At 35.5% G+C, this 15,209-nt stretch overlaps 1 protein-coding gene across 3 annotated transcripts in view; it reads right to left on the reverse strand.

The window, feature by feature from the left end:
• Positions 1 to 15,209, reverse strand: part of GRK4 (G protein-coupled receptor kinase 4) — a 40,695-nt gene that overhangs the window by 13,173 nt on the left and 12,313 nt on the right. For all 3 annotated transcript variants that reach the window (XR_009486317.1, XM_059845274.1, XM_059845275.1), the window contains exons 4-10: positions 11,597 to 11,674; positions 10,460 to 10,560; positions 9,044 to 9,136; positions 7,627 to 7,690; positions 6,755 to 6,895; positions 4,308 to 4,498; positions 1,785 to 1,822 (exon numbers count right to left, since the gene is read on the reverse strand). Coding sequence is in view for 2 of the 3 variants with exons in the window: in XM_059845274.1 (XP_059701257.1) it covers positions 1,785 to 1,822; positions 4,308 to 4,498; positions 6,755 to 6,895; positions 7,627 to 7,690; positions 9,044 to 9,136; positions 10,460 to 10,560; positions 11,597 to 11,674 (706 nt within the window). In the remaining variant the exon portion in view is untranslated. The remainder of the gene's footprint in view (positions 1 to 1,784; positions 1,823 to 4,307; positions 4,499 to 6,754; positions 6,896 to 7,626; positions 7,691 to 9,043; positions 9,137 to 10,459; positions 10,561 to 11,596; positions 11,675 to 15,209) is intronic.

The following is a 15,209-nucleotide window of genomic DNA, read 5'->3' on the forward strand; positions in this document are numbered from 1 at the left end:
CATGCTCTGCTCAGTGGGGAACCAGTCCGAGCAGGACAATGGGAATAAATCCACCCCACTCTCCCTTACATTCCCATGGATATTCCCATTCTTTGTTGGATAGACTCCTGAACTGTTTCAAGCACATTCAAGACATTTCAAGGCAAGAATTGTATTGACATTTTAATGTAAAAACACAAAAGGTACTTTCTCAATAAAAATGTAAAAGTCTAGACAGAAGAAGGACAATCACATTTTCAATTCAATTTTAAAACAATTTTGTAGATAGATTCGTTGCCAAAAAGAAAAAAAAAAAGAGCAAACCCCACACTTATTTCTAATACTGGTTATAAGGCCAGGGATACTGTTGTTTACAGAAACACCACAGACTCACAGAATGATTCAGGCTGGAAGGGACTTCAGAAGGTCTCTAGAAAAACCTTCTGAGCAAGCAGGCAGCCCAGGGTGTCTCAGGCTTTTTAAATACTCATTTAGAAAGCCTCCAAGCATGGACACTGCATCACCTCTCTGGGTAGCCCTTTCTAATGCCCAATCAACCTTTGTCCATATATGCTGTGGCATTCAAAAACCTCTAAAGCATCAATATTAGTTTACAGCATATTAATTTCTTATGTACATGTGTTAGATAATCAGGGGAGAGAGAGACACAGGGAGAGAGAGAGAGACAGAGATAGGGAAAGTCAAGTTCCATTTTATATACTAGTTGGAAAAAAGGCAATGCTCTGGAGCAGCAAATGCTATTTTAAATACATTCAGATGCTCTTGTACTCCCTGACATCTGATGAACCCCTTTTTAAGTGCAAGATCTGAGCTCCTGAAGCGATTTTCTAATTAATCTCCTGTGCTCTCTGGAACTAGATCAAAATATCCCTGGCAGAGAGGAAGCATTCTAGTGCAGTCCTGCAAGGCTACATTTTTCCTCAAAGAAGCCTTCAGCTTTTCCAAGACATTGCTGGAGAGAAAAATTAAAGAATGCATTTGATGTCTAGCAAAGCTTTAGCTCTTGGAAAGTGATTCTCTCAAGCATCATCTTTTTTGAAATTTATCAGTCATAACATGCTGACTTTAAAAAAAATATTGTGCTAATGACTTCAAAAACAGTTTTTCCTCAACTAAAATGCTCAGCAGTTACAAGAACAAACTTGTAATATTAATCCACAGCTTAGAAGAGAATTCCTGCACATGTTCCACAGTCAATTCAAAAGATTCTGGTAATGACTTGCATACAAAGTCATTAAAGAGAATTAATTTGGCTTTTGACAAACAAAAGACTACAAACATTTCTTCATATTGTTTGTACTTCCTTGATTCCTTCCAGCCACATATGCATCAGAGACCATCAGACCTCTTTTAAGTCGAAATGTTAACACAGAAATACTTCAGATTTCTTCCTACTATCTAAACATTCTGGTTTACTAAGTAAAATTTTGCCCCCCCCACCCCCACCCCCATATCTAACAAATCATGTTTCCACAGCTGAAGAAAAGACAAACAAAACAAATCCATATAGAAATTTTAGTGATATTAAATCAAGAGGAGGGGGAAAATGAGGAGCAAAAGGGAAAAAGTAGCCATTTGAAGGTAGAAAATTGACCCTTCACACATAATCATGGTCAACCCCCAAAGTTTTCCCATGCTTTGTAAAAAGCAAGGCAGTATTTTCTTTGCTAAATTAAGATTCACCAATGAGGTCTCTTTTATTATGAAGAAATCCCTTACATTTCTGGCTTGGTATAAGAGATATAATTCCTGATTTCAAAATTGTTGTTTTAATTTTTACTTACCACAGTCATCAAGAAGTATATTCTCAGGCTTCAAGTCTCTACAAATTAAGCAACAGAAAAGTGAATTAAACAAAGACAAAACTATTAGCCCTCAAGTGCAACACATTCAACAGAAGACTTCCTGCTTCTGACTGAAGCAATTTTTCCAGTTCCACCTATAAACAAAAAAAAGCTGTGAAGTTGATGGCCTATAATACAAATAGTTTAACCAGAGAACTAGATCCACTGTCCTTGAACTCTTTAATCCTCTTTAATTTCCATTAACATAACTACTTAATTTACATTAACAGAGGCAACACAACACTAAAAACCTGATATAAAGAACCAGCATTTACATCCAAATTTGTGCTCATAAGTAAAAAACATTTCTCCTGAGGAGTATCAGCTTTACAACTCCCCAGTGGTAAATCAGAAGTGTTTGCTGCAGTTTGATGCTGACCCCTTGCTATATTTCACCCCAGGGCATCAGAATATCAACAAAGAGCAATCCCAAGACTAAGCACAGGCTTAATATGATTCATTCAAACTCAATTTCTTTAACTTGGTGATGCAACTTCTAAAGCTTCCAAGACACTTCACCTAGTTAAGAGTCTTTGCAATAACTTTCTACAAGTTTCCTATTACCTTTCTGTAAACATCAAAGTTTCACAAACAACAATTTTTAACTATTAAATGATAGCAAGACTCAGGAAATACTAAAAGGACAATAAATTCAGTATTGCAATTTTGCACCTTGTGCATTTTTACTTTGAGAACAAAATAAAATATTGAATGGAATGCTTGAATTTTCCCCTGCTCAAGGAAAATCTTGGGAGTAATTGAAGCTGACTCAGAAGTTGTTCTAGGATTTATCCCCTAGCAGATTCTCCTGAGGATATACATACATATTTATAGGCATGAAAATCTGTATAAAATTTATAATGTACATTATTATTTATAATGCTGCATTATAGATAGTTAAAAAATATATTGTTAATTTTTTAATGGTTATTGTTATATGTGTATGTTTGTGGTATGCATCAGTAAGCAAGTGGACTGAGATGGTCTTTAAGATTTATTCCACCCTAAATATAAGCCAGAAACAGACACATAAAACCCAGCAGTTGGCTAAAGAATCAGTTATTGGAATAGATTCTTAAAAACAATATGTATCTATACATATATACATACAGTTGTGACAAGAAGAAGAATCTGAATAACATAAAAGAAAAATTTTAGGAAGAATGACTCTAGAGCTGACATTCTAAATGAGAGACAACTGTTCACCAGGAAATCTAAGTAGGGTTTTTTCCCCCAGATATTGGTTAATTGATGTTCTGTAATATGTGTATTCAAGGTAAAGTTTTATTATCTTATGCGATTGACTGTATACAAAAGTCATAAAGATGCTCTGCTTCTCATGTTTTTAAGTTTCAACAATCCCCATAATGTTAATAAATGCACATTAAATATAAGATTACAATAGCAGAGAAATCAGGAGAGATCAGAGGTAAAAAAACTGAAGAACACTAGCATTTGACATAAGTGTTTGAAGGTTGTCTTGTGGGCAAACAGCTAACAAGCTGGGCCTAAACACAGGGCTGTGGTTTGGGGTCTTTTGTTTTGTTTGGAGTTTTTTTGTTATTATTTTGTATTTTAAACAATCCATTTTGTTTTCATTTGAACAATGTTAAATTATGTACTTGTAGCTGATGAAATGTCTCACCCCTGCTTCCCTCCTATGTGTATGCCAAAACACACTGTGTAATATTGCAAGATTGGCCAAATTCTCTAGGGAACCACATCCAACCACCAGCATAAACCTGATTCCCTCTGGTTCTGCCACTTCCCACTGTGTGTGTCTGTGTGTGTGATTCTTGGTGTTACACAGCAGAAGTATAAAGAAAGCATTCTTGGTCCACCACTAAGTTTGTTTTGCTTGTTCTGTAACATTAATGCATAGCAGGGGTTAAATTATGGATATACAAAGACAAAACAGAGCATTAAAATCATACAATCTCAATTGCAATGCATAAAGCTTCTGATAGTTTCATTAATTCAAAGGCAATAATAAATTTATTGGAGGAATCTGAAATTAAATCAGAAGAAGAAGCTTTTCACATGGGCTATGACTATCCTGTTACCTTTATGAGTGTAACATGCAATGCAGCCAGGGACTTCAAGAGCCCTGTGTGAATTACTTTAGAGTGGGCAGGAATACAATGCCATACTTCCAAAACTGATGTATTAAAATTATAAATTAATTTGTTTTGTAAATCATAGTTTAATTTCATTTCACAAACAAACCTTGAATAAACTTTACACTGTTTTAAAATATATCAAGCATCAAGACCTAAATAAACAGCAAGAGGACATAAGAGATATATTTATTTCTAGGGATATGCCATGAAAAGGACAACTAAACAAAATTTTTTATTATTTTCCTACAAAATTAAAAAACAAATGTGTTTTAGTAGGAAACAATTAATATGTTCAATGCTGAAGAGACGTGGAAATGTACAAGCAGCTGTAGATGACACTCACCTATAAACAATTCTCTCCCTTTGCAAATCCTCCAGACCACAGCACAGTTCTGCAGCATAGAAAATAGCCCTTTCTTCATCAAAGCCAGGATTTCCCATGTTATAGATGTGAAACTTCAGATCCCCTCCATTCATTATGGTTAACACTAAACACAGGGCATCTTTTGTCTCATATGTATAGGATAAACTAACCTAAAAATGGACAGGGTGAGAACACAACCATTAATCATTCATAAACCCCAGAACAATTCACAGATCTTTTTTTCCAATACAATCAACTTATGAATCCTTCTTCAAGGCAAAAAGAACAAAACACACAAGTGGAAAATCACTCTTGCAGAGTACTGGAAGACACAAAGGAATTCAGACTAATTTGCCTGTGTACACAAACCATACACACAACATAAAAGCTTAGTGGCAGATCTATCAGATACCTAGAAAATACAGTTCTTGAAGATGCCCCTCAGCTGCATGTTACCTGTATTACTCTTTGTCCAGATAGCACAAGCATATTCCTTATTTTATTAATATCTCATGAATTATGCACTGCCAAACCATCTTCCTGAGCTACGAGACTCAAAACTGCCCTAGAGGAACTCAAATTATTTTAAATCAAATGTGTGGTTTCTATTCCTACCCCTGCCTTCCACACAAGTAACTGCATATTTCCCTCATTTAGAACTTGCCAACAGTAAAGCCTCAGTACAACTCCTCACAATCTTTCTTCTCATTGTACTTGAAATATGGAGTTGGTAGGCAAGGACAAAGCACCACATTTTTTTCAGGTTTTAGGTAAAAGTTTTTAAAGTGCATTTAAATTTTTAAAGTAGACTTGTGAATTAAAACCCTCCCCATTTAACACAATGTAATATAACACAAAATTTAACTGCTTAAGTTACAAATTCATTTTCAATAGAAAAAGTTACGCTATACAGATGATCATCTGGTAGGATCTTCAAAATTACCTAACTTGTACTAAGAGCAATGGAACTCAAACATATACTTAGCTTACATTAGGTAAACTAGCGAGGTAAAAAAAATCAGTAGGGTGGGTTTTTTTTCTAACATAAAAAATTTATTTTAAATGCAGTACAAGTAAATAATTGTTTTAATTCAGTAATAGATCCAAACTCTTCCTTCAGAAGTGTAAATACAATAGTAAATAATAAAACTAAATAAATACAGAAATCAGCTACTCAAGGCATAGATTCCCATTTGGTGGTTTTAACTGATGTGTCCAGCTATTTATGACTGTACTTGTGACAGAGGCATGACAATTTATCTGCCCACTTCAAAACCAGTATTACTGCAAATACTAGATCTAGATCTTCTCTGTTGCATAAAAACCACCATTGGATAGCAAGAGGAAAATAATTCATGCTCAATTTTATAAAGCAATTTCAAATTCAACTTGGATCAGTTATGATTTACAATGTTTACATATGCTGAAAAAAATGTTACTCTAAAATAGAAGTTCAACTGTTTTAGTAATTTATGGATTAATTCATGTACTCTCTGGATTTAGTTTCAATCAATTTAAGCCCAGAAGCCTTGTGCAAAAATCACATTAGCATAGTTTAAAATATTAATGTGTCTGGCCAGCAAGTTCTTAATTTTTCTTGTAGCTGGAAGTATTCTACAGTGGTTTTTTTAATACATAAAACTTATCAGAAAATACATACATACATATTTTATACACATATATTTATAAATAACTTTCACTATCCTCTAAAACAGGTACTTTTAAATCCTCTGAACACAATACAAAATTTATAAGTAAATAGATTTCAAACCAAAGCAAAATGTATTTGAAATTAACATTTAAATGACTTTTCAATTAAAAAGTAAACGTTACCTGGGGAAAGTTTTACTTGGTGTATCTTTGAACATTATAACTTCTTTCACTGCTTAGTAATTAGAGCTACTAACAGAGCATAATTTACATAATAGCATCATGTTTAGGAGTTAAAACTAAGATTTCCATTACATGGAAGTTCCATTAAAAAGTTAATTGTTTGACATTCAAGATACCACTTTAAGCCCTGGTACATAGCAAAGCAATATAACCTGAATCAATAAACTATTAAAATGTCATGTTTTTCTTAAAATATATCAGCAACAGTGTAACAAATGCTAGGAAAATACCTCAGGATATAAAAACTCAACTATTAAGCAGAGGACAAAGACTCGGTGGCATCAGCATGCTGAAACACTGCCTAATGTTCTGGCTGTCAGAAATAAAGCAGGTGGACCAAAAATAATCCTTGTGCACTGAACTATTCCCAATCACACACAAAACATATTTACTAGTGTATCAATCATTCCTCTCATGCACTCCTTAAATCAATTTTAAAACGAGTTTTGTGCCCACAAGCTCCTGAAAGAGACTGAAATGAAGTAAGCAAAACGAGATAAATTTCTGAAAATAGATTCAAAGTAGATACTTACTACAAACCTACTATTCACTTTTTCTAGAATCCTTTTTTCATTTAGAGCCATTGATTCTCCTTTCCTCTTCTTTATTCTCTTTTTTTCTAGCTTTTTGCAAGCATACATTTTTCCTGTTGCCCGTACTTGACAGGCACACACCTACAAAAAGAAGGATGGTGTTTCAGAGATGCTTGAGGCTTTTTAGAATTTTTATTTTAAAGAAGATTAAATTTAATTTTCTTTTCAAACTAATGCGGCCAAAAATTATGGTCTGTAGGCATCAATACTGAGCCTTTGCTCATGAAACAACTTTAAAGGTTCAAAAAACTGTAAGAGAAGTAGAAAAAGGGATTATACAGAGGCAAACACATTTCTTTCTGGATTGAATAGTTTAGCAAAACTGTGGATCTTGTGTTAGTGAAACAAGTGACTACAGTAATGGTGCAAAGTGTCCTAGTATGTGTTGAGGGCAAATATTCACATCACAATCAAACAGGAGAAAGAAAATGGTAATTTAGTTGCACTCTCCTTCCATATAGGGCTCTGGTTAAAATATGTACAGAGGCAGATCAATAAATTATAAACAGAATTATTGAAATCTATAGATTTTAAATTAGGTTCATGAATATTCTACATAATTAGCAAATTGCAACTAAATTCTCATTTCCAAATGAAATTTCTAAATAGAAGAGACTGTTGTCAGTCACTCCAAGTTTTCTGCAGCTTTGTGCATGACCTACAGTGCTTTAACACATTAAAACAGTTTGTATTGACAACAGCTTGCCAGGTGATGAGTCAAATGTAGATTGATAGAGACAAGAGTTAAACAGACTCCCCTTTTTTTCTGATTCCTTAAGAACTGCCTTGCAGAAAGATACTTCTGTACTCACCTCTCCAAATCCACCTTTGCCTAGTACTCGGTAATGCCTGAACGTGTGTTTGGTTACTGGCTGCCTGATTAAAATAAATAAACAATTACTGCAACAGGAATTACAAATGTTAGCAATCCCTCCCCACCCCGAGGTCTGCTTTCATTTTCTCCTCTCTGTTCTGACATATTTCTGAACAGATGTTGCCTTAACCTCATGTGGAAGTACTATAATAAGCTGAATTTCAAATGAAAGGGGTGCTCTGCTAAGAAACGTGGGCTCCCTCATCTGGTCACCAGGCACTGCCAAGAGCAGGAAGAAAGGCTGGGCAGGTCGGCCCTGTGCTGCCCACAGTTAGAGCTTAGTTCTCTCAGCACAAGCCATTATCACCTCCTGCTGCCTCCCTTTATTGACTCGCTGACATGCAGACTGCATTTCAATGGGATCTTGCTTACAATGTGGCATTTAAAAGGTAAACCATTGCTGGTTTCACTTTGCTTTTTACTAAAGAAAAAGTTGTGGTATGTAAGAGCAGTTCAAGAGCCAAATTGTTAGGGTACTGATGCAGAGGAGAAGGAACAGATAACGGGAGGCAGCAGAGCTGTTGATCCCTCTATGCTAAAACTCTCCTAAATGTGTCTGAGCAGGGCTATTACAAGGTACTGGGTTTTCCTGTGTTTGCTTTAAATGAGCACTCACTGTTACTGCAGCTTTGTTCTCAGGACAACAGTGGAGGTTCATTTAGTAGAAAATTTGAGTGACTTCCCTAGTTCTCTTACTGGCTTTTGCAACCAATTCAGAAAAATAAAGACATTGGATAATTGGAATTTGCAACAAAATCAGTGCTCAAGCACCTCAATGTTTAAATGTGTGATCACAGGGGGCTGAATTTGAATTAATTTGTAACAATTTCAACCTTCTGAAAGTGTCTGGACACTCACCTAGTATTGATTACAATGTACTACATTCTGATACATATTTGTAAATCTTGCCAGCTTGTAATTACTGGATCTGTATCTGTACCACCCTAAAAAACCTAGTATTTTTCCAATTACCCAGTGGGTTATAACACTAGTTTAATCTGTTTATTAACCAGATTAATTAGTCCAAGTTTGAAACTAAAGGATGATAGTATTCCCAAGAAAGATTGGTATTCCACTGCACACTTGACAGCCAAATATTTCTGAATTTGCATTTACCCAATACCACCTAAAGACTTAAGATTTATCACTTAAAGGCTACAGACAGACAGTTCCATTGGAGTATTGGCTCTCCTGCTGCCCATCAACATCATCCTTTACATCTCGTCTTTCAGATCCTAATTTCTTCGACAGGCAGACTCATTTAGCATTCAGCTCTACAGCATTTCAGGCATAAAAATCAAAATTTGCCACAAAGCAAAGCTAAATTATAACACAAACATTATAAATAAACTTACTTTTCCAGCCATTTCCACTGTAAGAAACGGGAAAAATACACACTCTCCTGGTAAGCTTCAAAAGGTCTTTTGCTTAGGTATTCATGGACAATTCTAGCAGGAAAATAAACAGAGAAATAAAATCCATCTTATTCTATAAAAGGCTGTTGAAGCAAGAGGTCTTATCAATCTACAGACATATATTTAAACATATCAATGAAGCTGTAGGCAGAAAAACATCAGAGCCAGTGTGCTCTACAATGGTTTTAACCTAAATGTCTCACAAAGTGAGTGTCAGTCACAGAAAGCTGTTCCTGTCAAAACACTTGTGAAGGCCAAACTACTGCTACTTATAGGAACTAGACACTTTGAACTCTGCATTTTCATTGTCTTCAAACCTACTTAAACATCAGCTTCTCAGCAGCTTTTTATGCAAGTATGACCCTGCATAAATGAACTCTGAAAGTATCTAAAAGGCTTCATGCATTCCTTGGAGACTGGTAAATAATTTTTTTTTCTAGGATTTGAAATGGAAGCACTAAATGCCATATTCAAACCTTGAACACCAAGATGGAGGTGGGGAGGGAAAGAAGTCATTCAAACTGTAGTCAGGTATTTATTGGACAGGGGAAGGGGGATGACCTACATGAGACACTTCATTTGAGACATGTTTTATGAGCTGTTCTCACACAGCTCTTTCAATCCTATAATCTCAGCTTGTTACAAAGCATGCTTATTTCTGTTTCCAGGGAGATGACCCAAGCAGTGACAAAACCTGTAGTCATCCTTCAGACATGATCAAGCATGCCTTGAAGAACCAGAAATATTAGAAACATAAAGGCTTTAGAAAGACATGTAACACTCAGAAACACGTACCATCCCTCCAAGACAAGCCTCCCCTGCTACTACTGCGTGAAATATCACTTCATGACTGCAGAAGAAAACCAAGTTGCACTGTTTTGTGTTAACTATCACAAGTGATCCTCTAATCAGCCATCTTAATAGCACATAAGTATTGGCCTCAGTTAAACCTGTTTTCAAGAACCTTAAATGTCTAAAGTTGTTCAGAAACCTTTCAAGCTTCAACTTATAACTTCATATTGTCCTGAGTACCTTCATAATGGAAGAGAGTCTCTAAAAAAGTAAGAATACAGTAAAGAGAAATACCATTTATCTTACAGAATTCTTGGTGTCAGACAACAGTGTGATTTTATGCAAAAGCAGCATTAAAGAAAAAGCTCTGCAAAAGTCAAACATCGAAATCACATCTGAAGGAAACCCAGTCCTCTAATAAATCTGTTCCAAGTTTCTTACTTCACTTACTCATTTCAGGGACTCAGTACTTCTGGGTATAACAACTTCATATTTCACTTTCCTTAGAAACTCATAAATTTATCTTGTAATTCTCAAATTAAGCACTAGGCATTTTTAACTTACCTAGTACAGTCCATGAAAAGATCCTTAGAAGGGTTCTTTTCCAGTCTTGCTTTACATTCATTTACTGTTTCCTGAGGTATTTCTGGCAAGTGTGCTGCAGACTTTAATAAAAAGAAAGGAAAGCAACAATGAAAGCATGAAAATCAATAGAAAAACTCAAAGTTTTGTATTCAAAGATAAATTAAAAATTTTAATATAGTTAAAGGAAAGGAACAGTTTGACTGAAGAGAAAATAAAGAAAATGGTGTTTGAGCAAAATTTTAATTTATTTCCTGTTACAGAACAATGCATTGAAAGTTATTTCAGTTATTTACTATTTCAGTAGCTGGGGGAATAAACTTGGCAATAAGTCAAATTTATTTTTCTTTCCATAAGTCTACCACCAAAAAAGCAAGTCATCTCTTTGGCTTGGCAGGATGGAAAGAAGGAGAAAGAAAAGAAACACAGGCTCGGAAACTATTTCAAACCATATCAAAAAAATCTGGGTTTTATTGAAAAATGTACGTGAATTAAGGTAGTCCCAAAGAAATTCTCAAAAAGATGTGCAAATTAAGATTCTATCTGTTTTTAAGGCATCTTCAAGGCCTTTTGTATAAGATGACCAAAGCAAGAGAAGCAGAAGGAGCATCTATTCATCAAAAGGAAATATCTAATTATATACCCACAGAAAAGCTTCCACTGGATACCAAAAAAAGATACTTGATAAATGTAAAAAATCAGCTATTAATGATTACCATGGAAAACTGAAAGTAACAGAATGCTTCAGAAGAAAACACTATTTCACTTTGTGAAAACCTGCAGCAATTCTGAAAATGTACAGCAAATGAACCAAGGCCACACAGCAGTCTCAAAGACTTCAGCCGACAATACCCTGAGTTAATTTGTTTTAAATTTTCTGTAGGTGTTAAATGGGGAATAAATTGTAATTGTAGTAGTTATATGAAAGCAGAAATCAGTCAAGGTTTCTGCTCAAGTTGATTGAGCAGAATTTTAGAAGGCAGAACACCTCTCAGAAAGACAAAAATGGGATCAATGAAGTTTGAAAAGTCAATTTACTAAAAACAATGCAGCCACTTAGATCTCTCTATTTATCTGACACTTATAAAGCACATGAAGAAATTTTTGCAATATATTTACCCCATTGGTGAAGTATGTCTCTAAAACTTTGAGGCCACAGTCTATGCGCTTTTCATCTGAAGATACCTCATATTCTGCCTAGGGGAAAGGAATTGAAAATTTTATTATGTTCAGAGTCACTTGGCATCCTTTACATGATGATAGGCAAATTTTATCATGAATAACACAATGCTCCTAATATAAAAGGAACAGAAGGCTATAAGCACGAAGAACAGTCTTAAGGAAAAAACTAAGCATATGGAATTTAATCTTTGAAAAACATACAAAACTTAACAAGTAGTCTAAATGCAATTAGAAACTGCATCCTAGAGGTTAAACTAGATCAATTTCAATGAAATGGTATTTATGTAGTATTGTAGGACAGAATGATCCAGATGGAAAATAATCAGGAGTACAATAATCAGCTTTCTCTTCACTGTACTTTTTTCCCCTAATTTCCTTCATTTTTTCCTTCCTTCTTGGCTTCAGTTTTGGGCAAAGCCAGGATAAAACTACTTTCTGCAAGCTTATAAACGAGACCTAAACCAAACCCTACATCATTCTTTGAAAAAATAAAATTGACTAGATAAAAATTTTGAAAGTTTTTGACTTAGTAACATCTGGTACTGAGATGAAGAAAAAGAGAATTGTCTAACACAGTACATTTTGCAGATAAACAACTGGCAGCTGAACAGAGCTCCAGAAGTACTTACTTATGGAAAAACCCACAACCAACAAATCACCACACAGATACTACTACTGAAAAACTCCAAGAACTACTTACTACTAATAATTTATGGAATAATCTACAAGCAGACATCAGAAGTTACAAGATTTAAAGAAAACCCAAAATCTGGGGAAAGATGAATCAGAAAAGAGCAATCTCAAACAGCAACCCACATTAGGTTTGTTAGCTGGTCCAACTCAATCAAAGCTTATTTCCTATTTCAGGATGTAAATGCATGCACCTAGGAACAAAGAATATATGGCAGACTTCCAGAATGGAGAACTGTATCAAACAAAACAACAGTTGGGCTTATTGGGACAACAGTCATTACAAATCTCATTGGAGATTACAAGTAATTGATGTAATCAGAAAGAAAACTAGAACACTAAAAATGACAGTCCAAGAATCAAACACACACACAATACTGGAAGTAATGGAATTCCTGATTTCCATTAATGACCACTAATCAACACTGACTCAAGTCATCAACATCTTTTTCTACTGAGACACTATGGTATCACCCACTTCAACCCACTACTAAAATCCAACAATCCAAATGCAAGCCATAATTTCTGCTGTTCAATTCCACAACAAAAAGTGGAAAGGAAATGATACAGAATTCTTCTGCAACTGCTAATCAATCTGAGCAAGTCAGAAAAGTTTATCAACCTTAAGTTCAGCACTCTGCTTAGCACCTTTAACACTAATTTAATACAATCAGTTAGGCATACTGTTTTAAGTGGATAGTGTAATTTAAAAGGAAGTTTGAGAGGTGGCCTTTCCAAATAATTCTGTTACTTACAGGGAAGTTTGAACTGTCACTGATTCCTTCTCATATATGAGTAACCCTGTCCCTAGCTAGTGAAATGAGTCACTAGATTGGATAACTCATTCCTCACTTTAAGTTGTGTCACTTACATTCAATTATTTCACAACTCTTCTTTCTGTAAAGCCAAGCTGACTCCAGACTTTTAGGTCACACCTTCCCAAGAACTGGACTTTACCAGACTCAGTATTCAGTACAGGTAGACAACACAGCATTGGTACTACCTTGATTTTGGACTCCTGAAATAATCTCACTGCTGAAATCACATTGCTTCATGTAAAAGAGTCAGGAAACTGTAGTAACTAAGATGCAAGGTTTTTAAGGCTATGACATTTCATTTTGGGAATTTTTTTTTCCAAAAGAGTAAGTCTAGAATTTCTTTAACATTTTAAAAAGCTAAACTTAGCAAAAGCCAAGGTAAAAAGCACACAGCCTCAGCTTTTGCTTCTTGTGTTGCCTTCCAAAGAATACCAACCATAAAACCCCCCCAACACCTAAATGATCAAGCTTGCTGAAATCTGGTGCTGAAGTCCACAAAAGGGAATCAGGTTTACTCAGGAACCATCTATAAGAGATAGTAGGTATTTTATCTCACATCCTTGATCAAGACAGGATGCAAGTTTCAGATCATGAGAGTCACCAAAGGTTATCTCGTTTCAATAATTCCCAAGAATAATTCTTCCTCCTGATTTTTCAAATGGAAGTTAACAAATATGAAAAAGTAAATTGTGAAACCATCCCTAACATCAGATTCTTTGTTAATTCACAGAAGTGTTGCAATCCACGTAACATTGTAGGCTGCATATTTCAAAACAGTTCAAATTTTTCAGTTACTGAAAAACAGTTACTTCTTAGAGACAGTTTTACCTGAAAATTACATCTGTAGAGCAAGGACACTGGCCTTACAGCCTAAGATACATTCTCTTTTGCGCTGCCAAAGATTTTGCTACTCCTTATCTGAGATATAAGGATTAAAATGTGTACAGAAGTTGTAACCATTAAGGGCAAATCCACAGTTGTCAGTGCATGGCACTCATTAAGGGCTCTGGTTTATATTCACTTCAGGAACGAAAGCTCCACTGCTCTGGATTTCCATTCAATCCACTCAGTCCCCAGCTGTCAATCTAGTCTCAGCAATCTGGTGCTCAAACAGCTCCTGGGAGTCACAAAAGTGAAACACACCTGGGGAGTAAGCCCAATTGCACACAGATTCTTTGACAAATATAAACAATTCCACCTCTTTGACACTCAAATGGTGTTTTAGCTGATCTAGTGCCTCAGTTTTTACTACCAAGGGGGAAGGAAGAGACTGAAACAGGAGGCACAGCAATAATCCTATGTACATTCCTTACACCCTGCCTCTTCCAGAGCCATCTTGAATTCCAATATTGTAGTTTGGGATGCATGCAAACAGCAGCACCACCCTACTTCTGTCTTCTTTGGCCATTTGTTCTCTGCATGCAAGAACAAAACTGGCTGGACTGAGAAAACCTATTCTTTTGTCAGCAATCTGATACAGTATGAGACTGTATTTTATTGCTCTTGGATTAACTGTGAGGGACAAAGAATCAAAAGCTCTGAGCTGTTCTTCTCTCCTCTTAGGGCTGTTTTGTGCCTGCCTAATCTCCTCATTACTTTCCCCCTCCCCAAGAGGGTTTTGGGCTGAGGATTTTTTGCAAAATATAGCTGAGGGCACACTTCCTTCCTCCCTTGTTCTTCAGCATTAGATATCAAGATGTAAATATATCAAGACCTTTTCCTTTAGTCTCAAAAAAAATTGTTTTTTCTCCATTACATAGTTTTTAATTAGCACATGCTATGTAGCCTAGGGCTTCCGTGCAAGTTACAACATTTTTAAGTCTATGTTTATAACATTTTGAAGCCTGAGTATAGCAAGTAATATTCATAACACAGACATCCTTTCAGGCTCTAGAAGCCAAGCAGCACGTCTTCCTAAAACTGCTTCTCTCTTTCCCATCATGCCCATTTCTGTAGCTCAGACCATACCAAAATAGCAGAGACTTCGTAGAAAACACTAAACATTTTCCTTTAAGTAACAGAGATGGTTTTTTGACATCAGA

Source organism: Haemorhous mexicanus, chromosome 4, assembly GCF_027477595.1.
Source record: "Haemorhous mexicanus isolate bHaeMex1 chromosome 4, bHaeMex1.pri, whole genome shotgun sequence".
NCBI lineage: Eukaryota > Metazoa > Chordata > Aves > Passeriformes > Fringillidae > Haemorhous > Haemorhous mexicanus.